General features: G+C 46.7%; 1 protein-coding gene across 1 annotated transcript in view; it reads right to left on the reverse strand.

The window, feature by feature from the left end:
* Positions 1 to 27402, reverse strand: part of LAMA5 (laminin subunit alpha 5) — a 406222-nt gene that overhangs the window by 221623 nt on the left and 157197 nt on the right. The window contains exons 23-31 of the mRNA XM_085862975.1: positions 22358 to 22500; positions 21193 to 21296; positions 20586 to 20739; positions 14708 to 14871; positions 14280 to 14388; positions 13831 to 13928; positions 13519 to 13711; positions 11958 to 12084; positions 11562 to 11701 (exon numbers count right to left, since the gene is read on the reverse strand). Coding sequence (XP_085719101.1) covers positions 11562 to 11701; positions 11958 to 12084; positions 13519 to 13711; positions 13831 to 13928; positions 14280 to 14388; positions 14708 to 14871; positions 20586 to 20739; positions 21193 to 21296; positions 22358 to 22500 — 1232 coding nt within the window. The remainder of the gene's footprint in view (positions 1 to 11561; positions 11702 to 11957; positions 12085 to 13518; positions 13712 to 13830; positions 13929 to 14279; positions 14389 to 14707; positions 14872 to 20585; positions 20740 to 21192; positions 21297 to 22357; positions 22501 to 27402) is intronic.

Consider the following 27402-nt stretch of genomic DNA (forward strand, 5'->3'; position numbering starts at 1 on the left):
ATGGCTTTCTCTACAGCGAGTTTAAATATTAATGGGGGACGCTCCTCCATCCGTAAAGCAGAAGTTAAACAGTTTGTTGAGACCAATCACATTGATGTTTTGCTTTTGCAAGAAACAAGATGTAGCTCCTCTTGTGCAAGTGAATGGCAAAGGACAATGAGGGGAAAATGGTTTTTTAGTAGTCTGGAACACCCAAGGGCTGTGGTAGCTGTTTATATACAACCTTCCTTTTGCAGTCCCAGTGGTGTTTTCAATGAGATTATCAAAGGTTATTTGATTTCACTCACCTTCACACACAATGGCTTTAAACACACTGTACTGAATGTCTACGCACCGAGCGATAGCACGGAGAGACTCGCCTTTTACACACACTGAGAAACTTCTCTTGTACACATTGATTTTGATGGACTTGTCTGCTTGGGTGGAGATTTCAACTGCACGATGGACCCCACCATTGACCGTAATGGAGAGGAGCCGCACCCAGCAAGCGCAGCGCCTTTGTTGAGAGCCTTGTTCAAGTTTTCCCTGGTTGATGTGTGGAGGATCCGCAATCTTTCTCTCCGCCAATACACGTGGAGTCGGTGTTCAAAAGGCCACCTATCACTTGCAAGATTGAACGTTTCTACATCAACAGTACCTTATTAAATGTTGTGAGCAATATGAACATTATTCCGAGCGGCTTCTCAGACCATCACATGGTCGCACTTCGTATTCACCAACCAGTTCGGAATCGTGGTGCTGCCTACTGGACCTTCAACGCAAGTTTTTTGGATGACCAACTGTTTGTCGATGCCTTTGGTGTGTTCTGGAGAGCCTTGCTCCAACGTAAACCTTCCTTCCCCTGCCTTGGAAAATGGTGGGACAACGTCAAAGTGCAAATAAGATCCTTTTGCCAACAATATGCAGCCTACCACACCAAATATGACTCTGCCCTTCAATCCTTGTTTGCCAAAGAAATAATATATTTGCAGACCAACCTCTTGGCCTCAAATGATGAAAGAACCAACCTTTTGCTGGCAAAGAAAAAAGCTCTTCTTGCTGGACTTTGTGCAAAGCAAGCCAGAGGAGCGCTGATTCGTCTCCGAATGGAGAATGTGTTACCTGGACACCTCCTCTAAGTTCTTTTTTTAGTCCGGCAGATATGTGAAATATTCTGGTAGTTTTGTGCCTTTGATGATACAAGCATGAAATTTGGTACACGGTTTTAGCATACCATTAGGAAACATTTTAGATATAGGGACATTCCAGATTACCCCTAGGGTCAAAATGGTGGCCATTTTACAAAATGGCTGCCACGAATAACAAATTCTGCCTACAAGGTCAGCAGTCATATGTGCTTGGTGCAAAACACAATGTAGTGAGTATAATATGATTATTATCAACTAGTATGCACATGCTTCATTTTCTACTTCATATTTGACTAAAAAATGCATCTACGGTGGTCTATGAGGGACACAGATCACAGTTTACCATCGCAATAATGCATGGCTGGAACAAGAGCTCTGTAATATGATCATGCATGTGAATGTTACCTGAATATTGTTTCTGGAAATATAAATAGATCAAAAATCAAATTTGGTTAAAGGAACTTTGACTCCATGAATATTTCCATTATTAATTACATACTGGATCTCCTGGTGCGAGACAGCAGAGACCTGGCAGACCCAGCAGTTATCAATACTGTACTCCAGATCGAGAAGCTGGGACAGGAACCGCATGACTCCTATGTCCATGAGAGACTTATCAACCAGACAAAACCCATCACCGACCCAATCAAGAGAAACAACCTCCCTCTCTTCAGCCGACCTCCAGTCAGAGAGAAGTCAAGAGCACAGCTGCAGGTTTCATCTCTGAAGAATGACTGCTCCCTGTTCTCCAGGTTGTTCATTGCGTCCCAGATACATGATGGAGATCTTGATGAGTTCTTCGCACATGCGAACCAAGCATGTCCCCCTGCACTGTCACACATGGGCAAGATGAGACTTGGAACAAAGTCTGATCTGGTTGGCTGCTTAGAAGATCTGGTCCCTCCACAGAAGAATGCTGCTGCTGCTGCTGCTAGTCCAGCAGTTGAAGTCATCATCCTTGATGGTGCAGCGATCATCAGTATGCTGCCACCTGGCACAGCAAAGACCTTCAACTAGAGTGTACGAGGTGCAGTGGGACGCAAGAAGCACGCGAGCCACCATATACTCCGCTTTATTGCACGACCAGAAGCACACTCCTGCCACCCCTAGCGGGCGAGGCATGATATACGAAAACCCAATCACGTGACACAGCACACCCCTCCCCTCGTAAAATGACCCGTCACACGATGAACGGACAATCACAACATGACCATCTGAAACCCATCAACACTCATAATCCTCCAAGTACCGCGGACGCACCCTGACCCGCCTCGGACGGGCAGCGCCACCAGACAGCCCAGGCTCAGACGCCTCCCGGCTCAGTCGAGGTGACACCTTCGCCGGACTCGCACTTTCCGCAACACCAGCCACCGCCGACCGCCCAGCCTGCTCGACGTCCCCGGGTAGGACAGCATCAGGCGAAGACCCCCTTGGCGTCGGCCCAACCAGCCCCGGCGACACAACGTCAGGTGCCGGCGATACTACTGGTGGGGGTCCCGCATCGTTCGGCCCGGGGAGGTGTGGGGGGGGGGTGACGCTGAACAGCGATCATGCATTTGGTCCACGTGCCGCTTCCACACATCCCCACCATCAGTCCGCACCATGTAATTCGCCGGCCCCAGCACCACAGAGACCACCGCCGGCACCCATTTGGAACCATGGAAATAATCGCGCACCATTACCCGTTGCCCCACCTCGAAGCTGCGCAGCCGCGTCGGACGCGACATTGCCCCACTCCCCGACCCTCCAGGTCGCAGCAAATCCAGCCTGGACCGCAAAGCCCGTCCATAGAGACGAATGGCAGGCGAATCACCCGTGACAGGATGAACTGCGTTCCTGTAATGGAGCAAAAAGACATCGACCACCGTCTGCACAGGTGCAACACCCCCCCCTGCGCAAAGCCCGCTTCAACATCTTGACAAGCGACTCAGCTTGGCCATTCGTCTCAGGGTGATACGGTGCGGACCTTAGGTGTCGAATACCATTCTGGCGCATAAACTCATCAAATACACCCGCGATGAACTGCGGACCATTATCAGAGACCAGGATCTCCGGCAACCCTTTATTAGCAAAGATCGTCCGCAGTTTCTCTACTGTAATGTTTGCTGATGTATGCTGCATTACAACAACCTCTGGCCATTTAGAGAATGCATCGATCACAATCAAAAACATTTTGCCATTAACCGGTCCCGCAAAATCTACATGGACCCTCTGCCAAGCTCGGTCTGGCACAGGCCAGAGACCTGAAGCACGACGCGGGTTATCAGCATCTGTCTGGCACGTGGCGCAACGCTTAACCAACTGCTCAATGTCTTTGTCCAACCCCGGCCACCACAACAGGCTACGAGCAAGACTCTTGGTCTTCACGATGCCAAGGTGACTGACATGCAGTTCTTCCAAACACCGCTGCCTGAACTTCGGTGGAATCACGGTCCTCATTCCCCACACTACGCACCGTTGGACCAACGACAGCTCCGCTGCGCGTGACGTGAAAGGTTGAAATGCCGGTGTCGAAGGCAGATCGCTCCAATTCCCCGTAGAAATCGCCTGGACGACACGGGCAAGCACTGGATCACGAGCCGATTCCACCGCGACCTGCCTGGCCGTGACCGGCCCGCTTTGGACCTGGCCCAGCGCAAACACATCGACCCGGTCGCTCAACTCAGACGCAGCTGGACCCTCCGCACACGGCAAGCGTGAGAGCCCGTCGCAGTTAGCATGCTTCTCGGTGCTTCGGAACTGAATATCATAATCGTAAGCACCCAGAAACAGACACCACCGCTGTATTCGCGCGGCTGCTACCACCGGCACCCTGCGTTCGGGTCTCAGGATGAATTGAAGCGGTTTCTGATCCGTCTGCAAAGTGAAATGCCGCCCCAGCAGATATTGATGAAACCTCCGCACACCCCAGACGAGGCTGAGAGCCTCACGCTCAATCTGGGCATATCCGCGCTCTGCTGTGGACAGGGTCCGGGATGCAAAACAAACAGGCCGCTCGGAACCATCGTCCATCCTGTGGGAGAGCACTGCCCCGATGCCATATGCAGAGCTGTCGCATGCCAATAGGAGCGGACGCGCAGGCTCGTAGTGCACGAGGACCGTATCCTCTGTGAGCAGCCGCTTGACGCGGTCGAACGACGCCTGGTGTGCAGGCCCCCAAGCCCAGCGCTCGTCCTTCTTGAGCAACCGCGTTAACGGCGCAAGTTGTGAGCTGAGCCCGCGCACGAACCTTTGGTAATACTGGGCCATACCAATGAACGAGTGCAGCTGCGTCTTGTCGCGAGGCGGTGGCATGTGTTGAATCGCTTCCACCTTCCGAGGACCTTTCAACAGCCCCTCCGGCGTGATGATGTGCCCGAGGTATTCCAAGCGATGCTTGAAGAACGCGCACTTGTCCCTGTTCAAGCGCAGGCCGCACGCTTCTAGCTTTGTCAGCACTTGGGCAATGTTCGCAAGATGCTCGTCCGCCGTTTTCCCCGCAATGAGCACATCGTCCAGGTAGGTCTGAGCGGGCAGGCCAATGCAAACCTGATCCATGGCTTTCTGCCACAAAGTCGGGTATATCGATAGAGTCCTTGACACGTGTTGATTGTCAAAAGCTCGCTACTCCCGGGATCCATCGGCAGGTGAAAATATGCATCACGCAGGTCTAGCTTCGTGAAGTATTGACTCCCCGCCAATCGCGCATATATTTCATCGATTGACGGCAATGGATATTGCTCCACGCTGAGCCCCGGGTTAACCGTGGATTTGAAGTCCCCGCACAATCGGACGTCTCCATTCCGTTTCAGCACCGTGACAACCGGGGTGGCCCAATCTGAGCACGACACCCGTTCGATCACTCCACAGGCCTCCAGCCTATCCAGTTCACCCTTGACCTTGTCCCGCAGGGCATACGGCACCGGACGCGGTTTACAAAACCGAGGAACCACCCCTTCCTTCAACAAGAGTTTCGCCTCCATGTCCTTGAGTTTCCCAAGGTCGCCGCTAAACAACCCTTGATGTCTTTGAAGAATCTCCTCCAACTGATCCTCCCACTGGCTCGGCACGGGTTGCACAAGGTGAACTGCGGCCCAGTCTTGCCTGATGCGGGCCATCCAATCTCGGCCGAGGAGAGACAGCCCGCTCCCCCGCACGACGTACACCCGAAGCGTGGCGACCTGGCCTTGGTACCGCACAGACATGTCTGCCATCCCGACTGGCGTTATCTTCTCGCGGGTGTACGTGAACAGCTTGAGGTTTGACCTGATAAGCCTCAAGCCGTTGAGTCTACGCGCGGTCTGTTCGCCGATGAGCGACACCGCTGCTCCCGTATCGACCTGGAACGTGATCGGCGTTTCGTTCACTTCGACTTCCACTGTCATCGGGCGCGCCGTCGCCGGGCCAATTGAAAACAGGCTCAACAACGGCCGCTGGTTCCGCCCCGAGTCGCCTCGCACATCGCCGTCCATGACCTTAACGGTGGCCGTCGCCCCACGGCACACACGCGCCAAATGACCCACCTTGTGACAATTCAAACACACGTTGCCTTTACATGGGCATGCACGGCGCAGGTGTCGACCTCCACATCCCAAGCATGTCCGCAGGGTCACCCCGCCGCACGCGCGGCCGCGTGGCGACGTCCGACCCGCATCGAAGGTCGTGCGCACGTCCCGGGGTGCTCGCGACCCCGCGTGGCCGGTGATGGCTCGAACATCCCCGCGAGTCTGCTCGACCGCTGTAGCCGTGCTGACCGCCGAGTCGAATGTAATTGCTTCACCCTTCAGCCGTAAAACCGCTGAAACCATCTTCGCATCTCGTAAACCAGCAATAAAACGATCTCTGAGCCGAGCTGGCCGCTCCCCCGCCGTGAACTTGCAGGCCACGGAAGAACGCTTAATCCGCGCCACGAACTCAGCGACGCGTTCCTCTGCCCCTTTCGAGAGGCGATCAAACTGGAATCGAGCGAGCTGCAATGACTTCTCCGGCGCCATGTGTGCTTTCATTTTCTCCACAATGTCCCGAAACGACAGCTCGTCATCCCGGGGCCTGTTCGGTGCCACTAAATCACCCAGCAGCCGATAATGTTCCGGCGAAAGCGAAGCGAGCAAGATCGACTTCTGCTTGCTCTCGTCGACCACATCGTTCGCGTGGAAATAGCATTCCAATTGCTCCGAAAACAATTCGAAGTCGTCCCCGTCGAAAACGGGAATAAGTCCGTATTCAACCATCCTCGTCAGCCAACTAGAGTGTACGAGGTGCAGTGGGACGCAAGCAGCACGCGGGCCAGCATCTACTCCGCTTTATTGCACGACTAGAAGCACACTCCTGCCACCCCTAGCGGGCGAGGCATGATATACGAAAACCCAATCACGTGACACAGCACATCAACGAGTATGCATCAGAAGTATTCTTGCCATACATCACATCTCAGCTGCAGCATACGAGCAGGATGGATATTGTCTGGGATGAATATCTCACAGACAGTTTGAAGGCAGACACGAGGAAGAAGCGAGGCAAAGGCATCAGGAGACGAGTCGAGCCATCTAGTTCCATTCCTGGAAACTGGCAGATCTTTCTTCGCACAGATGAGAACAAGATGGAGTTGTTTGACTTCCTAGCCACCAGAGTAGCAACAACAGACACAGACAAACAAGTCATCAGCACCCACCACAAAGATGTGGTTTGTACGCAGGCCCGAGATGTTGCTGGTCTTGCCCCTTGTAGCCATGAAGAGGCTGACACAAGAATGCTACTCCATGCTGAAGACGCTGTGAGGCAGGGATACAGCAAAGTGTCAATCCGTACAGTAGACACTGATGTCGTGGTCCTTGCGGTGACAGCAGTTGGACGTCTGGACATTGATGAGCTCTGGGTTGCTTTTGGCACAGGAAAGAACTTCAGGTTCTTGGCAGCTCACGAGATGTCTGTGGCACTGGAACCTAACAAGTGTCGAGGTTTGCCATTCTTCCATGCCCTCACTGGATGCGACACCGTTTCAAGCTTCGGAGGCAGGGGGAAGAAAAAAGCATGGGAAACCTGGAAAGCCTGTGATGAGGTCATTGATGTCACTGCAGCATTCTGTGCCTTGGCTGCCACGCCAACTCCTTCAGACGTAGATGACCACATGGATGCAATGGAGCATTTTGTTGTTGTGCTCTATGATCGCACCAGCAGCCAGGAACATGTCAATGAGTGTCGCAAGCATCTGTTCACCCAGAATAGCAGATCAATAGATGCTCTCCCACCAACTTGTGAAGCCCTGAAACAGCACATCAAGAGAGCTACCTACCAAGCCGGCTACTGTTGGGGCCAGATGATGGTGTCCACACCAGAGCTCCCATCGCCCAGTGACTGGGGGTGGGTTCACACCGATAATGGCTGGGACATATACTGGACAACCCTCCCAGAGGCAACTGAGGCATGTTGGCAACTACTAAGGTGTGGCTGCAAAGAGGGATGCAGAGGACAGTGCAAGTGTGTCAAGGCTGCACTCCAGTGCACAGCTCTATGTCACTGTGGTGGGGAGTGTACAAGAGAGTAGAACTGGGACAAGAGAGATCACAGATGATAATTATGTAACATGTACACATGTATCCATGCATCATAGTAGACTCTGTTACCTGGATCTAGAGGTTCCACTGTATAATTTTGACTCTGTAAGTTGATGTTAGGATCAAACAGAAGCACTTCCTCTGAGTTCAAGAGTGTTAAATGAACAACAGTCATTCCATGATGCTTGATAACAGTTTTTTGAAGAGTTTGTTGTAGAAAACCGTCCAAAATTGCAAAAATGCACCAAAAAATGACCAAATAAATGGTTTATTCATGCTTTGTCACCTTTATCTGCTATTTCTTATTTGCTAGAATCTATATTTAGTTAAATAAAACCACTGGTATGCTTCTTAAATATAGTTGTATCCACATGTATCCTCCTTGTACAACACAAAATCGGCTTTTTTGTAAAATGGACGCCATTTTGGCTCTGGGAAGAATCTGGAATGTCCCTATATCCAAAAATCTTTGTAAGATACTGCCCTAGCAGTGTGCCAAATTTCATGCTTGTATCACTAAAGGCACATTTTTTTCACATATCTGCCGGACTACTTGGACTGGAAGCTCAAACAAAGAGGAGTCAGCAGATAACTTCAGGAAGGACGAAGGAAGGAAGGATAACGCATAATCAAAAAGATGTCAGAGCCTCACTCAAACACTACTTTACTGAACTTTATCACGCTCCGAAAATCGACAGCAAAATGATAACAGTGTTGACTTCTTCCTTACCTACCCTGTCAAAATCTGCAGTTCTACAACTGGACAAGGAAGTAACTTTGGAGGAACTCCAAGCTGCTCTTCAAACTCTACCCTCGGGTAAGGCCTCCGGCCTGAATGGAATTCCTGCAGAATTTTACCTACAACTCATTTTGGGACCTCCTACGACGAGAACTACTTGAGGTTATAATCGACGGTCGACGATCAGGCTCACTGCCGTTAAGCTGCCGGAGGGCTGTCCTCGCCCTTATCCCCAAAAAAGGAGACCTTCAGCAACCACACAACTGACGTCCCATCTCACTACTCTGTGTAGACTACAAAATATTTTCCAAGGCCCTTGCCAACCGCCTTAAAGCCATAATCGAGGAGATCGTACACCCAGATCAGTCTTACTGTGTCCCGAAAAGGACAATTCATGACAGTATCTTCATTGTGCGTGATATAATTGACATTTGTTCTCTTGAGCAAAGGCATGTCGGGTTGGTGTTCTTAGATCAAGAAAAGGCCTTTGATACCATTGATCATTTTTATATTTTCTCTGTTTTACGGGGGTTTGGTTTTGGGGAAAATTTTATCTCTCATGTGCAGTCACTGTATAATAACACTTTTAGTCTCCTAAAAGTTAACAATATTTTATGTCCACCTTTCCCGGCTAATAGAGGCATTCGTCAAGGGTGCCCTCTTTCTGGCCTCCTGTACTCTCTTGCGATTGAGCCTTTACTCGTTCGGTTGCGTGCACGTCTTCTCGGTTTCGTTCCTCAACCAATGGCGAACTCGTTTAAAGTGATTGCTTATGCAGACGATCTTTGTGCAATCGTTCGCTCGGATGAAGACGTCTCAGCCTTGGTCCGTTGCGTCCATGAATTCGGTTTGGCAAGTTCCACAAAAGTGAACTGGAAAAAAAGCAGAGCTCTCCATCTTGGTCCACAAAATGTCGCCATTCCTCCGACTCTTCCCGAGCAACTTGAATGGGCAAGGGATGGAATTCTTTACCTAGGCGTCTTTCTTGGAACTGAAAACTTCATTTTGAAAAACTGGGAATCTCTAATAATTAAAACTGAGAGACGTTTACGAAAGTGGAAGGGCTTACTTTGTCAACTCTCCTATCGGGGCCGAACCCTTGTTATCAACAACCTCGCAGCATCAATGCTTTGGCACGTTTTTATGGCACTGCAGGCCCCAGATTTGTTTCTTAAAAAACTACAATCAATTCTTATTGACTTATTTTGGGGAGGAAAGCATTGGCTCCAACCTGGTGTGTTAAACCTGCCTGTTGTTGAAGGAGGACAGGGGCTGATCGCTATTACCAGCAAGGTGATGGCTTTTCGCCTCCTTTCGCTTCGCAGACTGCTGTACACGGACATTTCGTGGAAGGCCTTGGCTCACTGCCTGCTTCGGCAGGCGGGGAAACTCGGCTACGATCAGGAACTGTTCCTTATTGACACCAAGAAAGTTGATATAGCATCAGTCCCCCTGTTTTATAGAAGTATGCTGAAGGCATGGCAGGCAGTCACCGTTCGCCGAAATAACAATGACTACTCCCTGAAAATGTTCTTAAATGAGCCTATCTATTTAAACCCCATTTTTGAAGGGGTCTGCAGCAATTGTACTCTTGTGCAGAAGTTTATTGATGCTGGATGTACGAAGGTAAAAGATCTCAGAACTACTTCTCCTTACAAGTGGAAGCCAGCTGCTGATGTCACTGAAGTCAGTCAGTCAGTCAGTCAGTCAGTCAGTCAGTCAGTCTCTCTCTCTCTCTCTCTCTCTCTCTCTCTCTCTCTCTCTCTCTCTCTCTCTCTCTCTCTCTCTCTCTCTCTCTCTCTCTCTGAAAGAACCATCCTACCTACTTTCTTCACAATCCTCTTGAGGAAGTTCAATCATTCAAACTCCTGGGTCTCACTATCAGCCATGATTTTTCTTAGGCAAACCACATTTCACAGTTGGCCTCCAAAGCCAGATGCTGACTCGGCATACAAAGTCCTTCCTAAGCACACCTGAACTCCTACCTACCGACAAAGCCTTCATCCACAGGGTGCTGGAGTACTGATCTCCCCTCTTCGCTGGCTCTCCTGCCTCACATATCTTGCTCAGCTCGACGTCATGGAAACCAAGGCCTTCAAGATTTGTGGAATCTCCCGCAATGAAGCTGAGTATATGGGGCTATCACTTCATCATCGCAGACTGCCTCCTTGCCGGTCTTGCAACCTCTGCTCTTTCTGTGCTTTTCCCCCTCACTGCAGGGCACACATGGTTCACCATCAACCTCCTTCTGGTGAAACTACTTAAATCCAGGAACACTGCTCACCTCCACTCATTTGTTCCTCATTTTTCCAGCTGTGGAACAAAGTTCCAGATCCTCTTCAATCTCATTCTTCCCTCCAGCTCTTCAAGACAGCTGTTCACTGCCATCTCAGATCATCCCCCATCTAAAACCATGATATTTTCTCCCCTCATTATGCCCTTCCTCCCAGCCCACCCCAAACCCAAACCCTTCCAAATTTCCAGTTTTCCCTTCTTGGAATTTCCTTCTGTATCCATCTTGTCCACCCAATGCATCCTCTCCTGCCCCCCAATCCTCCCCACAACCATTGTTTGTCCGAGTCTCCCTCTATCTTGGCTTTCACCTCGGCTGTTGGTGTTTCTCCCGCTCTCAACTGTTCCTTTTGGTCTGTTATGTCCTGATCCATTCAGTCAGTGTACTCGCTCTTCCATGAGCCTCGACTCTGTCCACAAAAAAAAGAAGAAAAAAAGATGAAGACAGGTGAATGGTGAGCATCGTCCCCAAATTAAAGACGCATCATATGTGTGGCTCATTTAAATACACTTGGCTGATGGGAAAGAGATCACATGTTCCACAAGAACCAACGTGCCGATTAATATTAATTATTCAAGAGGTTTTATCGTATTGGCACTCAAATCTGGCGCTTCACCTGAGAAAGAGTTTTTAGTGTCACCTAAGAGTGCAATGGCCTGGCCGATTCGATGAAGAATGTTACATTGCAGACACCGAGTAAAGCATGGCAAAACAAACACACGACACAGGTGAACCTTTGGGGTAAAATAATTGTCTTGGAGGTTCACTTTAACCTTCCTATCTTGACACTCCTGTTCTTACACACAAATGGATTACAATGAAGAAAACGCATGAGATGCCACAATCACCAGAGGCACAGGAAGCCCTACCAGCCAGAGTGTAGTTCCAGGAGGGATACGTATGGTGATCACAATGTGACCTGCGGGAACCTCCACGACCTTTCCTCTCTCAAACTCGGCGGCACTTCGACAGCCATATGAGTGCAAACAGCCAGGTACGGCAAGCTTGCCTGCACGAGTAAACAAAGCAATCAAGGAATTACCATGTCACGAATAACCATCTTGGAAAGCTCACCATATAGTACCTCACTAGCTTACACAAGTGCTGTTGTGGCCATAGGTGCCACATGACCACCTGTTGGTCCCCCACTCCAGAAGTGCAGATATTAATAAAGAAGATGGAGTGTCGTTCAATTGGTGCTCGCTGCTTCAGCCATTAAACCATCCACTTTCATGGAAACCTTGTATACACAGAACGAGTCTGACCTCGAGATGGTACGGCGGGCTCCAGGCTCACGGTGGCAGTATAGGCTGGGCCCTCTGGCTGAAAGAAGTGTCCCACAAGCACGTAGCGGCCCAAATTTGGCACAGTCGTTGTGAAGCTTTGCTCCAGCTGTGGAGGACACCATGGGTTTGACATTGTTGATTTAATACACACATCTGCCAAATTTCCACCTTATTTCTACCAAATTTCAAATTTCCCACACCCACACCCACACCCACACCCAATCGATAAAAAGAGCTCGGTCTCGGTGTGCTTTCGTTCCTCCGTTGCTCCCTCCAGCCGTGTGACTATGTCTATTCGTTACGTACTATTGGAATGTACCTTTCGACCCTTTAGACTGCTGAGACCCCTTAGATCTTTGAAGAACCTCTAAGACCTTGAGGACTCTTTTTGACACAAAAGACCTAAAAGACCCTGAAGACCCTCAAGACCTCCAAGACCACGACGACCCCGAAGAACTCCAAAGAACTCCGAAGAACTCTGAAGAACTCTGAAGAACGAAGACCTCCAAGACCCCCAAAGACCTGCAAAGACCCAAAAGTCCCTGAAGACTCAAAAGTCCCAGAAGACCCAAAGACCTTGAAGACCCAAAAGTACCCAGACACCAAAATGTCCCCAAGGACCCTGAAGACCCCAAAGAACCAGAAGATCCAAAAGACCCAAATGTCACCAAATACCCCCAAAAGACCCACAAGACCCCTAGGACCGCAAAGACCCAAAAGTCCCCAAAGATCCAGAAGACCCCAAAATACCAGAAGACCCCAAAGACCCCAAAAACCCTAAAGACCCAAATGTCACGAAAAAAACCCCCAAAATATCCTGAAGACCCAGAAGACTCAAAAGACCCAGAAGACCCAAAAGTCCCCGAAGACCCCAAAGACTCAAAAGTCCCTGCAGATCGAGAAGACCCCAAAGAACCAGAAGACCCCAAAGACACAAAAAAAAAACCGTAAAGACAAATGTCACAAAAAAACCCAAAATACCCTGAAGACCCAGAAGACTCAAAAGACACTTTAGACTCAAAAGCCCTGAAGACTCAGAAGACCACATAGAACCAGAAGACCCTGAAGACCCAAAATACACAGAAGACCCCAAAGAACCAGAAGATCCCAAAGACCCAAAAGACCCCAATGACCCAAAAAACCCTAAAGATCCAAATGTCATGAAAAAAACCCAAAATACCCTGAAGACCCAGAAGACTTAAAAGATCCAAAGACCCAAAAGTCCCAAAAGACCCCAAAATTCCTTTAGACCCCTTAGACCTTAACAATATTTAGACCCCTTTCACCCTTCAGACAGATTAGACCACTTGGACCTTCTCAGATCACAAATGAAATTTCAAATAAATGCAATATCAGCAATATTACAAATAAATTTTGATAAAATAAATGTTTGTATTATGATTGGTGTAAATCATGCCCACACAGCAAATCTGTGACGTCAATCTCTGCAACGACGTGTGGAGAGGCGAGCGTAGTGAGATGAACCATGCTAGTATTCCTGAAGAATACTCATCATTCATGTATGGACAATCATGCATACCCTGTTTTTTTCAAGCAGCACCAGACCGTGTGTGACTCGAGCCATGGGTGGGGGTCTGGTCGGTCTGTGGTCTCTGGTAACGGGTCGTGGACCGTGAGAGGTTGAGTCCGGTAATGGGTTGCGGTCCGAACCCTCGGCTTCGACCTTAAGGGCTTCCTCAGGATGGGTAAAGCTGGACTGTTGGCAGAGGGGACTGATGGCAGGAAAGGGGAAACACATGAACAGGGAGCAAATCCACATATGGGTCATGATCACCTCTGCAAACAAACAAGGTAGTGGTTCCACTAACAAACTGGTTAAATCGGTAGTTACCTGTGCTGTGTGTCCCCGGCCTGCCTCGCGATGCAGTGCATCTTGGGTTCCACATACTCCAGTGTAAACTCCTCACTTGGAATCAAATAAACTTTATGCTGAAACAGAGCAAAGGTCTCAACCGCAGTTGTTTCTCACTTGGTAAATCAAAACCACTCTTCATCATTTACAAATGTTAAGCAACGTATCTGTGGGACAGCCTGTCAGACTGGGGTGCTCAAGAAACATCGCTTCATTGTGCTGAAGCTTCATCCGACCACAATTATCATGTGATTCATTCATAATAAAATGGATATCAATGTGGAAAGTGCAGGCATGTCAGTTGGCAGAATGAGAATGTAAAAAAAAAAAAAAAAAAGAGGACAGAAAGAGAAGCATTTATTTATATATTTTAAAAGTGAGACAGAGAGAGACACAACAGTGAAGTAAATGAATAACGAAGGACTCACAATGAAAAGTTGGCCTCTGTGCTCAGAAAGAACAATTTCAGCGCTGGTGCCCAGGTGGAACACGGCGAGACGGTCCAAATAATCCACAGCGACGACGCGGCACAAGAAACTGCACCGAACAAATGAGAATGCGTGATCAGAGTCCCTCTCTTTCATCCCTTGAGGGTCAATGGCACCATTTCTTGAGATCTACTCAAAGACCGTTTAGTCTTGAGGTTTGAACAACACTAGACCAGTTGCAAACGTTGGCGTGTGCATACATTTATGAACATTAACAAGTCCCACTCATAACGATCAGAGTGAAAAGGTGTACTCGTGTCAAAGTGATACGTTTTGCACGTCTCACCAGGCACCACCAGGCGTTCCACCGATCAACGTGAGTTCTATCGACCCGGCCCATTGCACAGATGTACCATTGTGGGACACACCTGTAAGGGCACAGAGTTACGTGCAGCAAAGCGTGCACGTCGGAGCTTGGGCCGTGTCGCACCGTGACGCGGGGATCGTGTACGGGTCCTTCAAAACCCGCATACTCCAGCACGAGCACAGATTCTCCCGGCTGCAAATCCGTGAGCTGCACGTGCACATTGTGCTGCAAACAAACGTTGAGTGAAAAAGGCAAAACCGTTAAAGGCTTCAATGGATAAGTAGAAGGTTATTTGATTGGAAAGATGCAATTTTGGAAATGCAAATAGTTTGTTCGATCATTGGAATGTTCTTTAAATCACGGGATGCTCATTACCATGGGTAGGGACGTTCTGCCGTGGGTTGGATTGTTCAATTTTACATTGTGTTGTTGTGGGAATGTTAAGTTATTGGAATGTTCGGCAATACTTTCACCAACACGAATGAAACGTTTTTGAGATGGAGTTGAAAAAGGATGGAATACCACAAAAACACCAACAGTACAATATAAAATCACAAATTACAACATTACAACATCAAGACACAAATTATGTTTATTTTTACACAGAGGTCTATTCTCATGAAAGTGCTAAAAAAAAAAAACGGGGGGTGATGATGATGACAATGATGGAATAGAGGGAGTTGGTCAACAATGGAGGATGGAGAAATGAGCAGGGAATGAACATAAAGGCAGTGTAAATATGGACATACGGATGGGATAAGGGAACCAGGTGGGCTCAATCGAGACTCGACGTGCACAGAAGCAGACATCTGACAAGAAGGGTAAATGTGGAAAAGTGCAGATGGACAGGAAAGGAGGGTCAATGGGAACAGAAAATATATGGAATAATAATTAGGGGCAATGTGTGACAGCGATGACTCGGCATTTTGAAGGAGTGGAAAGAATAACGTGATTGGACAGACTTTGTATAATAAAAAGAGACAAAGCAAATACAAAGACATTCCACCCAGACATCTGGACATGACCAGGGCCAAAGCTCATGTGATTGGTGAGTGAAATAAAGTGGGTCGAATGATCAGTGGAAAATTAAAACTTGTTAAAAATAAAAGGGATAAAGGGATGAAGGGTTCAACAGTCCATCAGCAGACAGATGTGATCTGTAATAATAAGTGTGTGTGTGTGTGTGTGTGTGTGTGTGTGTGTGTGTGTGTGTGTGTGTGTGTGTGTGTGTGTGTGTGTGTGTGTGTGTGTGTGTGTGTGTGTGTGTGTGCATGCGCGTGCATCCCCAGACCTTGCATGCATGCTAAAGAAACTCCAAGGAAGTACATAAATGAAAACTAGGTGTTTGAGTAAATTTAAACACCCCCTTTGAAGATAGTTTTTTGACCATGGGTGGGGATTAATGGCTTACCTCCATGAAAGGCTTATCCTTAGTCAGCCCAATTTCATCTCACAGGGTTCTTAGGCACCATTTTGATTCGGCCTACTCAAAAAGCCATGCCTTGGAAACATGATCTACTCTCACAGACTAATTAAAGTATATAATCAAAATATGATTTCGGAATTGAGGATCATATCACAAGGACTAAACAACCGGGCGTAGTGGCGTGCGCCTGTAATCCGGCTACTCGGAAGCTTGGGTTGGAGGATCGCTTGAGGACTGGAGCTCTGCACTGGGCCACGCTATGAGAGGGTGTAGGGCATCCCGGAATCATGGTGAAACCCCATCCATATCCCTGTGTCGTAAGAGGCGACCAGGGTTGCGTCAGGAAGGGCGTCTGGTGTAAAACCTATGCCAAATCAGTAGGCGGATCATAACGGATGATCTGCTGTGGCGAACCCCTAATGGGAGCAGCCGAAAGACGAACAACAACAACATCACAAGGACTAAACAGTCAAAACCTGGAGTGAAATCTGAAAATGTTAAGAAACTAGCGATGTTTTTGTTTTTGCTGGTGTATCCCATTACCATTCAGCTATCTATCGCTTGTCAAGCCTGCCATTCCTTATCAACCATTTCGTTTGTGTGGCTTCTTGAGTGCTTAACCCACTTGGCAACAGATCTGCAAGCTGCTTGGTTGTTCGGTTGCAAGCCGTGCTGATACACAGCAAAAGTACCCGCACTGTTACTCTGCACACTCTCTCTATGAAATACAACCAAACTACATCGATCGACGAACAAAATTCAATCTCCACACACCTACGTTTGGCCCTGCGCTGTCGTACCTCGTCTGCTGAAAATGTTGTGCAAATTTTTTTTTTACACGTTTCCCCTTTTTGTGCAATCTGCTTTCATTATATCACCCATCACTTCAACATAGATAAATACATGTTAAAACAAAGCCCATCGACCTCGTGTTCGGAGTTCCGCCATGTTGGTTTGAGCAGCGAAAAACATAGACTGACATTTTGTATTCTCTGTGCGTTGATATATTTTTGAATTGAATTTTTCTAATTTTCCACTTAAATTCTTCTTTTAAAGACTTCTGTTGAAAGATTTGTGGTTGTCTTTGTTTGTGGTTGTGGTTGTCGTTTGATATACTTTATGCGTGTGTACATAAGCAGATATGACCGCAAACGGAACTTGGAACAGGCCACGGTGCCTTGGTCACAACAGTCCACTCACAAGCGCTCGTATGGGAGGTGTGTGTGTGTGTGTGTGTGTGTGTGTGTGTGTGTGTGTGTGTGTGTGTGTGTGTGTGTGTGTGTGTGTGTGTGTGTGTGTGTGTGTGCGCGCGCGTATATACAGCTCTGGAAAAAATAAAGAGACGTTTTTATCTGCATAAAAATAAAGAGAAAGAGACTGCAAAATTATCAGTTTTTCTGGTTTTACTATTTAAAGGAATGTGTTTGAGTAAAATAAACATTTTTGTTTTATTCTATAAACTACTGACAACATTTCTCCCAAATTCCGAATAAAAATATTGTCATTGAGAGCATTTATTTGCAGAAAATGACAACTGGTCAAAATAACAACAACGATTCAGTGTTTTCAGACCTCAAATAATACAAACAAAACAAGTTCATATTCATTTTTAAACAACACAATACTAATGTTTTAACTCAGGAAGAGTTCAAAATCAATATTTTGTGGAATAACCCTGATTTTCAATCACAGCTTTCATGCGTCTTGGCATGCTCTCCACCAGTCTTTCACGTTGCTGTTGGGTGACTTTATGCCACTCCTGGCACAAAAATTCAAGCAGCTCGGCTTTGTTTGATGGCTTGTGACCATCCATCTTCCTCTTGATCACATTGCAGAGGTTTTTAATGGGGTTCAGGTCTGGAGATTGGGCTGGCCATGACAGGGTCTTGATCTGATGGTCCTCCATCCACACCTTGATTGACCTGGCTGTGTGGCATGGAGCATTGTCCTGCTGGAAAAACCAATCCTCAGAGTTGGGGAACATTGTCAGAGCAGAAGGAAGCAAGTGTTCTTCCAGGACAAACTTGTACGTGGCTTGATTCATGAGTCCTTCACAAAGACAAATCTGCCCGATTCGAGCCTGATGAAGCACCCTCAGATCATCACTGACCCTCCACCAAATTTCACAGTGGGTGCGAGATGCTGTGGCTTGTAGGCCTCTCCAGGTCTCCGTCTAACCATTAGACGACCAGGTGTTGGGCAAAGCTGAAAATTGGACTCATCAGAGAAGATGACCTCACTCCATCCCTCTACGGTCCAATCATTATGGTCTTTTGCAAACCTCAGCCTGGCTCTTCATTGATGAAGGGCTTTTTTCTAGCTTTTCATGACTTCAGCCCTGCCCCAAGGAGCCTGTTTCGAACCATCCTCGCCGTGCACTTCACCCCAGCTGTCGTTTGCCATTCTTTTTGTAGGTCACTTGATGTCATCCTACGGTTGTTGGGTGACATTCGAATGAGTTGGCGGTCATCCCCATCAGTGGAAAGTCGTTTTCGCCCTCTGCCAGTCTGTAGCTTTGTTGTCACCAATGTCTGCTGCTTGACCTTGTTCTTATGAATCGCCGTCTTTGAAATTTTAAGGATGGAAGCAACGTGATGCTCACTGTATCCCTCTGCCAGTAAAGCCAGATTTGAACCCTTCTTTTCCTCACTCAAAACTTTTCTTTTCAACTCTTTTGGCATGGTCAATAGTTATTTTTTTGATATCAATTATTTTTGAGGTACTACCAGCACTGTTTTTGCCATCCAGCTGGTCCTATTGCAAGAGGATAGTGATGACCACAGCAGTGGTTTTTATACTTTTCCTTGTTAAATAAGATTCGGTTCAGGTGAACACCTAATCAGTACCTTACTAAGTAGAATGAGGTGTGCCTGTGTTGGAATTCAACAGACACTGGAATGGAATGACTGCCATACATGGAGAGATGCTGATTTAAAAAAAAATTTGGAGTCGTCTCTTATTTTTTTCCAGAGCTGTATATCATAGCTTGCAGTGAATGAGTCAGTCAGTCAGTGGTTGGAAAGGGCTTTATATATTAAATACATATCCATAGATCCAATAGAAAGTCCACACCTCCTTTCAAAATTTTCTTCTTTTGTTGCCTTATCGCCTGGAATAAAGTTGCATTAAATCAGACTTTTCCTCCCTTTATTTACACATTGCAACCCACAACTTCCAAGTGAAAATTTTTTTTTCCAAATTTCATAAAATTAATTACTAATACAAAACTAGAATATCTTGGTTGTATAGGTGGCCACCCTCCTTATAATAGCAATTGTAAATTAAATCAGGTGTAACGAATCACCTTCAAAATCACACACCAAGTTAATTGGCCTCCATCTGTATTAAATTGCAGTGATTCTGATTATTTCAGAATGAAATCATCTGTTCCTGGAAGTTTCCTCTGCTGGGTCATGCATTTCACAGGAAAGACTCAGACATGAGCACCAAGGAGCTTTCAATAGACCTCAGGGATAAAGTTGTGGAAAGGCACAGATCAGGGGATGGGTATAAAAATATTTCAAAGGCCTTGAATATCCCTTGGAGCACAGTTAAGACAATATTTAAGAAGTGGAAGGCGTATGGTACCACCAAGACCCTGCCAAGATCTTGCCAAGATCAGGCCGTCCCTCCAAACTGGATGACCAAGCAAGGAGGAGATTGACCAGAGACCACCAAGAGGCCAATGGCAACTTTGAAAGAGCGACAGGTCTTTATGGCAAAGACTGATCATCGTGTGCATGTGACAACAATATATGAAGCACTCCACAAGTCTGGTTTGTACAGTCGGGTGGCAAGAAGGAAGCCATAACTCAAAAAAGTCCACCTTGAGTCCCACATGAGGTATGCAAAAAAACATTCGAGATTCTGAAACCGTGTGGCAAAAAGTTTTGTGGTGTGACAAAACCAAGATGGAACTTTTGGGCCGAAATGCAAAACGTTACATTTGGCACAAACCCAACACAGCACATCATCCAAAGAACACCATCCCTACTGTGAAGCATGGTGGTCAGAGCATCATGTTATGGGGATGTTTCTCATCAGCAGGGACTTGGGCACTTGTGAGGATAGAAGAGAAAATGGATGGAGCAAAATACAGAAAAATCCAAGAGGAAAACCTGCTGCCCTCTGCAAGAAAGCTGAAATTGAGAAGGAAGTTCACATTTCAACATGACAACAACCCGAAGCACACAGCCAAAGCTACACTGGAGTGGCTAAGAAACAGAAAGATCAATGTCCTTGAGTGGCCCTCAAGATTGCTAAGGACATGACTTGAATGACTTGGCAAAATCTGTACCATTACTTCAAGATTGCTGTCCATCAACGCTCCCCACGCAACCTAACTGAGCTTGAACAGTTTTGTGCAGAAGAATTGGTAAATATTGCCCAATCAATGTTTACAAAGTTGGTCGATACCTAGTTCAACAGACGCACAGCTGTAATTGCTGTCAAAGGTGCTTCCACCAAGTATTAACTCAGGGGGGTGGAATGATAATTAATGGTTCCAACTCACCTGAGAAAAGCCCAGCTTTGCCATGAATGGGTGTACAGGTGAGGGTTGCTGCTTGGACACGGGAATGCGGCCACCATCAGGAAGTAAATGAAAACCACTTAAAACCACAACACCAGGAAAGGCTCCCAGAGACAGGAAATCAAACTGTAAGCAGCTGGAAATAGATTTGGGTACAGTGAGGATTGTACCTCACACAAAGTACAGGACCTAAACAATGATGAAAGCACATATGATGGATCACAAAAACCACCGAATGTCAATTGTATTGAGCATATCATCATGGTTATTCCTATTGATATGTAAGAATTTGACACTTATGATCAAAGAGCATTCATTGTAGAATGTTTACAAATTATGGCACATGCTTTTGTTAACGGATGGTATAATTCGCTAACTTGGCAGTGGAAACCTCTGTATTTCAATATGATTACAACTTACAGCCCATGTTGATGCAGTTTTAAATAATTTCTGGAAAAAAACAACATATACAGAGGTTCTTTCAAAAATATGTCAATTGATCAAGAAAACTTAGCAGATAAACAAAATTATCAAAAATATCCCACTTCTGACACCAAATCCAATAAGGCACCATTAAGCAAACACTCACCTGTGTTCTGATTGTGCTGTTTGATTTATCACGCATGGCTCCGTCACGTCCATTTGCAGAATTCCTGCCTCATAGTAGGTGCTTGGTAGTAGCACAAGGTAATCCTGAAAGAAAAATAGAATATTCATGACGAGCAGAGCCTACGCATCACTTTGCTGATGGTCCAATGAATCGTTGTATTTGCCAAAAATTTTGGGTGAGAAGAAGGAAAGGAAGACAAATTTATCAATGCATAGTGTGCTTTATCCTCTCACCCTCACCACGAACCACTCCCCCCTCCGCTTCCCATCCTCACGTCCCACTACCCCAACCCCCTTCCCCCCATTCGTCCTGATGTCCTTTCCCGTGAGAAATGTCTCACATATGACGACAGGCTTTGACAGCTCCCTCCATTTTTGTTTTTTTTTTGGGGGGGGGGAGATTGAGGGGAGAAAGGAAGAGGAACAAATTTACCCATGAGAAGTGCTTCAACCTCAACATTGCCCAGGTAAAAAAGGAAATTGTAATCACCTCTGTCTCCACCATGAGGCGGCGCAATATGGTACACATTTACAAAGATAATTTACACCACTCCCCTTGCCCCCCACACCCCAGCGTGAGGATGCGGCCACATAACCCATCTTACCCCCACACAAACTTGTATTTGTATCCAAAGTTTGGAGTTTCAACTTATAAGATGTGGCCGTGCATAAGGAACAAAGCGAGAGAGGGGGGGGGGGAGAGAGAGAGAGAGAGAGAGAGAGAGAGAGAGAGAGAGAGAGAGAGAGAGAGAGAGAGAGAGAGAGAGAGAGAGAGAAGAGGCAGAGAGAGAGAAGCAGAGGCAGAGACAGAGACAGAGACAGAGAGACCGAGCCGAGACAGAGAGACAGAGAGACACACACACACACAATGCCATTATGTATGTATATGTATATGTATATGTATATGTATATGACCTTGCCTCATAATATCTGAAGCAAATGAATTTGGAATGGGCCTAAATAATCCAAGGCAAGGGTTTCTGATAAGATTAACTACTGATATCCACCATGAGACAAAAAAAAAACAAATTTCTGGTCATAAAGATGAAAGGCAACAGTTTTTCAGTACAAGGGCTCGATGTCACAGTGCAAGTGGCATTGTGCAAACACCTTGCAAACATTTAGAGATTTGTCTCATCATTTACCAGAAAGACGCCCTTTGCTTCAATGATGATGTACCAGGTGCCAGGGTTAAACACAAATGGTGTCGGTGTGCCCTCTCCTGGAACTGTTGTGAACGCTGGCTTTGACGTCGGCATAAACGTCATAGGTCGGGACTGCTCTGCGCCTGCGGTAAAAGGTTCGCATTGTGGGCTTCTTTTGGGAATGTAAGCAAAATAAGATGACAACTGAATAAAGCTTCAGTGATATGGAATAAATCGCATTATAATGGCAGGTTTAGTGAAGTAACATGTAATGGTGCCAAGGATTCTGTCACATACAAACTTTGTTAAATGATCAAACAGGAAGTTGAAGAGTGCCGAGTCAATATGCATTCAGAGTGCAATCAAAGTGGTGCTTTATGGACTAAAATGTCACAGCTATGTTATATGTACAGTGCAGGATTGGAAATTACAGTAAAAATATAAATAAAATAAAATAAAATAAATAAAACATGAAAAACTATGTATAAAAAGCAAAAAACTTGTGATGGGATCGTATCAAGTGTAACTCGAAAGTTCAAGAAACACCATGTTCCATGCAGTCTTGAGAAAAAAGACATGGGAAAGGTCTTTGAACCTCTTACTGACTATATTTCTGATAAGCCACCAATTTTGTCTGAATCTCAACGCTGAGAGCGCCACATTTGATTGGTCGAGATGACGTAAATTGGCGTGATATTTTGTCCAAGCACTGCTCAACTGGAGGATTTTGCAAGTCCCAACAAGGTGATTTTTGTTCTGCAGTGTTCAAGTATATAATTCAATGGAAACGAAGATTTCAAAGGCTATAAAGAAAGAAAAAAAAACTTTTTCATAAGTTTACAACCGTTGATGCACCGTCTTTTACACCACCTTATTCAACATGTTAAAGCAGTTCTTCACGCCTTTTGCTTGTGCCATTTGCGATGTCCCAAAAAAAAAAAAAATTGTGCCATTTATGATGTCCTAACAGCCACCCTCACCGCAAAGCCAACACCAGGCTTTACGCAAGACTAAGCAGACGATACGTGAAACTAGTACTGTCTGGAATACAAGAAGTTGAAGAAGAAAGTTCAACTTCCCCAAGAGTGATGATAATTCGGTGTCTCAGGAAATGTTAAGTCGAGATCTTGTGAATAACCTGGCTGATAGTACAGGTGTTTCTTCAAGAACAGCAAGATCCACATGAGCACAAAGTGGTCTCAATGAATGCGCAGCTACTCAAACACCTTTCCTGAGGAGAGGCAAGGTCAGTATTTACGACTTGCTGAGAACTGTGTTGAAGATGAATTACACGAGTGGTCTGTGAGAGCATTTTGAGAGAACTTTGGCCACAAGAACGACATGCTGGAGGTGGTCGAGGAGGTCAACACTTCAAGAGTTTAAACTCGTACGTGTGATGTGTACATGTGTACTACAGACACAAGGTTGTCACGTTTGTCGCTTTTATTCATGTTTTGCTATCATTCAGCTGAATCGGAAATAACCTGCAGGAGAATATTCTGATAAATATGGCAACAAGTTTGACGTGGGACAAAATTTACAACTTCAAAAACAACTTCCCAACATGTTATTGAAACTTATTTATTAAGTCGAGATCTTGTGAATAACCTGGCTGAAAGTACAGGTGTCTCCACTAAGCTGGTGGCTACAGCTTTCCCTTCACTCCCACCTCATGTTTTTATACCTCGACGCAGTCTCATCCTTTCCCTCTCCCCACACCTCCCTTCACCCTCCTTCCCCATGGCCATGCCTGCTCTCATTGTCTCCCCTCTCCCTCAAAGCTACCCTCTCACCACTCCCTCGCAAATCAACCACCTCCCCCTTTTCAAAGTAAACTTCTCTCTGTTCACCCTCAACTCAGTCCTCCACCTCCTCTAATCTCCCACTTACTTTTGTCCCCTCTCTTATTACTCCCCAATACTATTCATCCCTTCAGCACTTAGCCCTTTGGCCTCCTCCTCATCTAACCCTCTCCCCGAGCTCTTCTGCAATCTGTCATCAGCTGCCAACAACTCTCACGACCTCCACCTCTGCTCCCTCACACTACCCTCCCCCTCCCCTCCCCTGCACCCAAAGCCTCATCCCTTCCCTCTTCCTTAAAAGTATGGACCTCAAACATCTAGGGCCTTCACTCAAACCTGACAGATCTTTCCATACAAGTTGCCACTAACAAACCAGACATAATCTGTTGACAGAAACTTTCCTCCTTCAAGATGTCGCTGACTCCAAAGTATCTCGCCCTGGTTACTCCCTCCTCCAGTATGATAGACCTGATACTCGTCCTGGAGGGGGAGTTCCTCTCTTTATCCAAAAAACTCTATTCCTCACTCACCATGCACTGCACTCTCTCACCCACACCCCCAGGAATAACTCTGGCTACGGCTTCCCCTCCACTCCCACCTCATGTTTATATGTATACTGTACCATCCACCTAACAGTGATGACTCAATCTACACCTCACTATCTGAAAACATGGACCAACGTCTATCTTCTCATCCCAACTCTCTCTTCCTCATATGTGGTGACTTCAATTGTCATCACGCCAGTTGGCTTGGTGTGGGCACCTCTCTCAACTGCCATGGCACTTCTGCAAAGGACTTCTGTGACTCATTGGGACTGACACAGTCAATCAACTTCCTGACCCGGATCTCAACCAATGGTACTCAATCTCCTCTGGGTTTGATTTTGACCAATTTCCTGCAAATGTCTGCTGTTCTGCTTCTGCTCCAACTGGTTCATCTGACCATATGCTGATTAAAGTGGTCATCTCTCTGACTGATATTAGAGAACTACCTCAGTGCCGACGAGTCTGGAACTTCACTTAGGCGGACTGGCATCGTCTTCAATCAGCCATCAAACTTCTCGACTGGTCTCCCATTTCTACTTTCTCTGATACCAACTCATCCTGGCAATTTTTTCAAAGAAACTTGCTCTCCCTCATGCACAGATTTATCGCATCTCATCTTCAGTTGTCCTACCCTTCCTCCCGCCAATGGTACACTGGAGCTTGTAGCAAAGCAGTTGTCCTGAAACAACTTTCCTTCGCCTCATGGAAGGCAAATCTGACTCAAGGCAATCTCAGTGATTTCCACAAAGCTTGGAGCAAGTGTGTGTCTACCCTCAGGAGAGCCAGGAAACAACATCTTCTCATCTCAAGTCTGGACTCTCAAACCTGTCTCCTCCTCCAAATCCTGGTGGTATCCAGTTATGTCTGTTTCTGGTGGATGTTCCCCCTTCATCCCCTCCCTTACCTCAAATGGTGACACTGCTGATACTGCACGTGAAAAGGCTGAATCGCCTCAACTCTGTGTTTGCTTCTAAATCTTGTGTCCCAAGCCCATCGCTTTCTGTACCCACATTACTCAGTCACACCCAGCTGTTCGTGAACTCTGTGTCCTTTTCTCCTGACAAGGTGGAGAGCTTGCTGTCAAACCTCGACTCAGATTCTGCAACTGGTCCAGATGGCATTGGCCGTCGTGTTCTGAAAACCTGCTCTGCTGGTCTTGCTCGCCCTCTCTCTGTTCTGTTCACCCTCTCATTTACTCAAGGTCATCTGCCATCTGCTTGGAAATCTGCTAACATTACTGCCCTGCATAAAAAAGGTGCAAAAACAGATCCCTGCAACTACAGACCAATCAGCCTTCTCCCAATCATCAACAAGGTTATGGAATCCATCATCGCTTCAGACATTAAATCCTTCCTCTTCTCCAATGGCTTGATTTCCGATCATTAATTTGGATTTAGACCAGGTCATTCTACCCTGGATATGCTGCTTCTGCGCTCCCAGCAATGGATGGAGGTCCTCAATGCCAAACATGAGATCAGAGCCAGAGACATATCGTGAGCTTTCGTTACTGTCTGGGACTCTACCCTGTTCACCAAACTCTATGCTGGACTTCCTCAAGGCAGTGTTCTGGGTCCTGCGCTTTCACTGGCTTTCATCAATGATCTCTCCGACTCTCGGGAAAATCCTCTTTATCTCTTTACTGATGACTCCACCCTTTGCCGTACCATTTCTCATCCCTCTAATTGGCAGGCAGCAGCTTCTTCATTCTCTGGAGACCTGGATAAAATCACAAACTGGTCCAACACATGGAACATGTCTTTCAATCCTGATAGATCTCACACCCTAACAATGTCTCTCTGAAAGGTCCATGTGGAAACCCCACCCCCCCCACCTACTTTCTCAACAATCCTCTTGAAGAAGTCCTTCCATTCAAGCTGCTGGATCTCACTATCTGCCATGATCTTTTCTGGGAAAGCTACATCTCTAAGCTGGCCTCCAAAGGCAGTCACCAACTGGGCATTCTCCACTGTGCAAAGTCCTTCCTTAGCAAACCTGGGCTTCTAACCACTTTCAAAGCTTTCATCTGCAGTCTGATGGAGTACTGCTCTCCACTCTGGGGTGTGGTGCTCCTGCCTCACACCTAGCTCAACTTCACGCTGTGGAAACCAAGGCTTTTAGGATCCTCGGTATCTCCCGCGATAAAGCTGAGTCTTTGGGTCTCTCACTCTCTCACCCTTGGCAGGTCGATGGTCTTTCTGTCTTCTACCATCTCCTCTCCAGCCTCGCCCCTGTGATCTGTCTCCCCTATACTTCTACAGGGCACTCAAGGTCTGCCAAAAAACCCCTTCTGGTGAAACTGCCAAAATCAAGAATCACTGCTCACCTTCACTCTTTCATTCAACTTTTTTCCCCACCTTTGGAACAAACTTCCACACTCTCTTTAATCCCACTCCCCCCCCCCTCCAGGTCTTCAAAACAGCTGTTCATCACAATCTCTTAATTTCCCTCATGCAAAATCTTCATCATTTCTACCCTCGTTACTCCAGCGCAAACCCACCTCCTTCAAATTCCTTGCTTTCCTTCCTGAAAGTCCCTGTGGTGTCCATCTTGTTTACTCCATGTACCCCACCCCATTCCTCTCCCTTCCACAGATCTCATGTTGTGTTTGTTTCCCACAATTTTGTGCTTCTCTCTCCCTCCAATCTTGTGTCCTGCCTTTTTATATGTTTCTGTTTATTAGCTCTTTCACGAGCCTCGA

The sequence above is a fragment of the Eptatretus burgeri genome, chromosome 17, assembly GCF_056783735.1.
Source record: "Eptatretus burgeri isolate ZD-2024b chromosome 17, Ebu_testis_v1, whole genome shotgun sequence".
Taxonomy (NCBI): domain Eukaryota; kingdom Metazoa; phylum Chordata; class Myxini; order Myxiniformes; family Myxinidae; genus Eptatretus; species Eptatretus burgeri.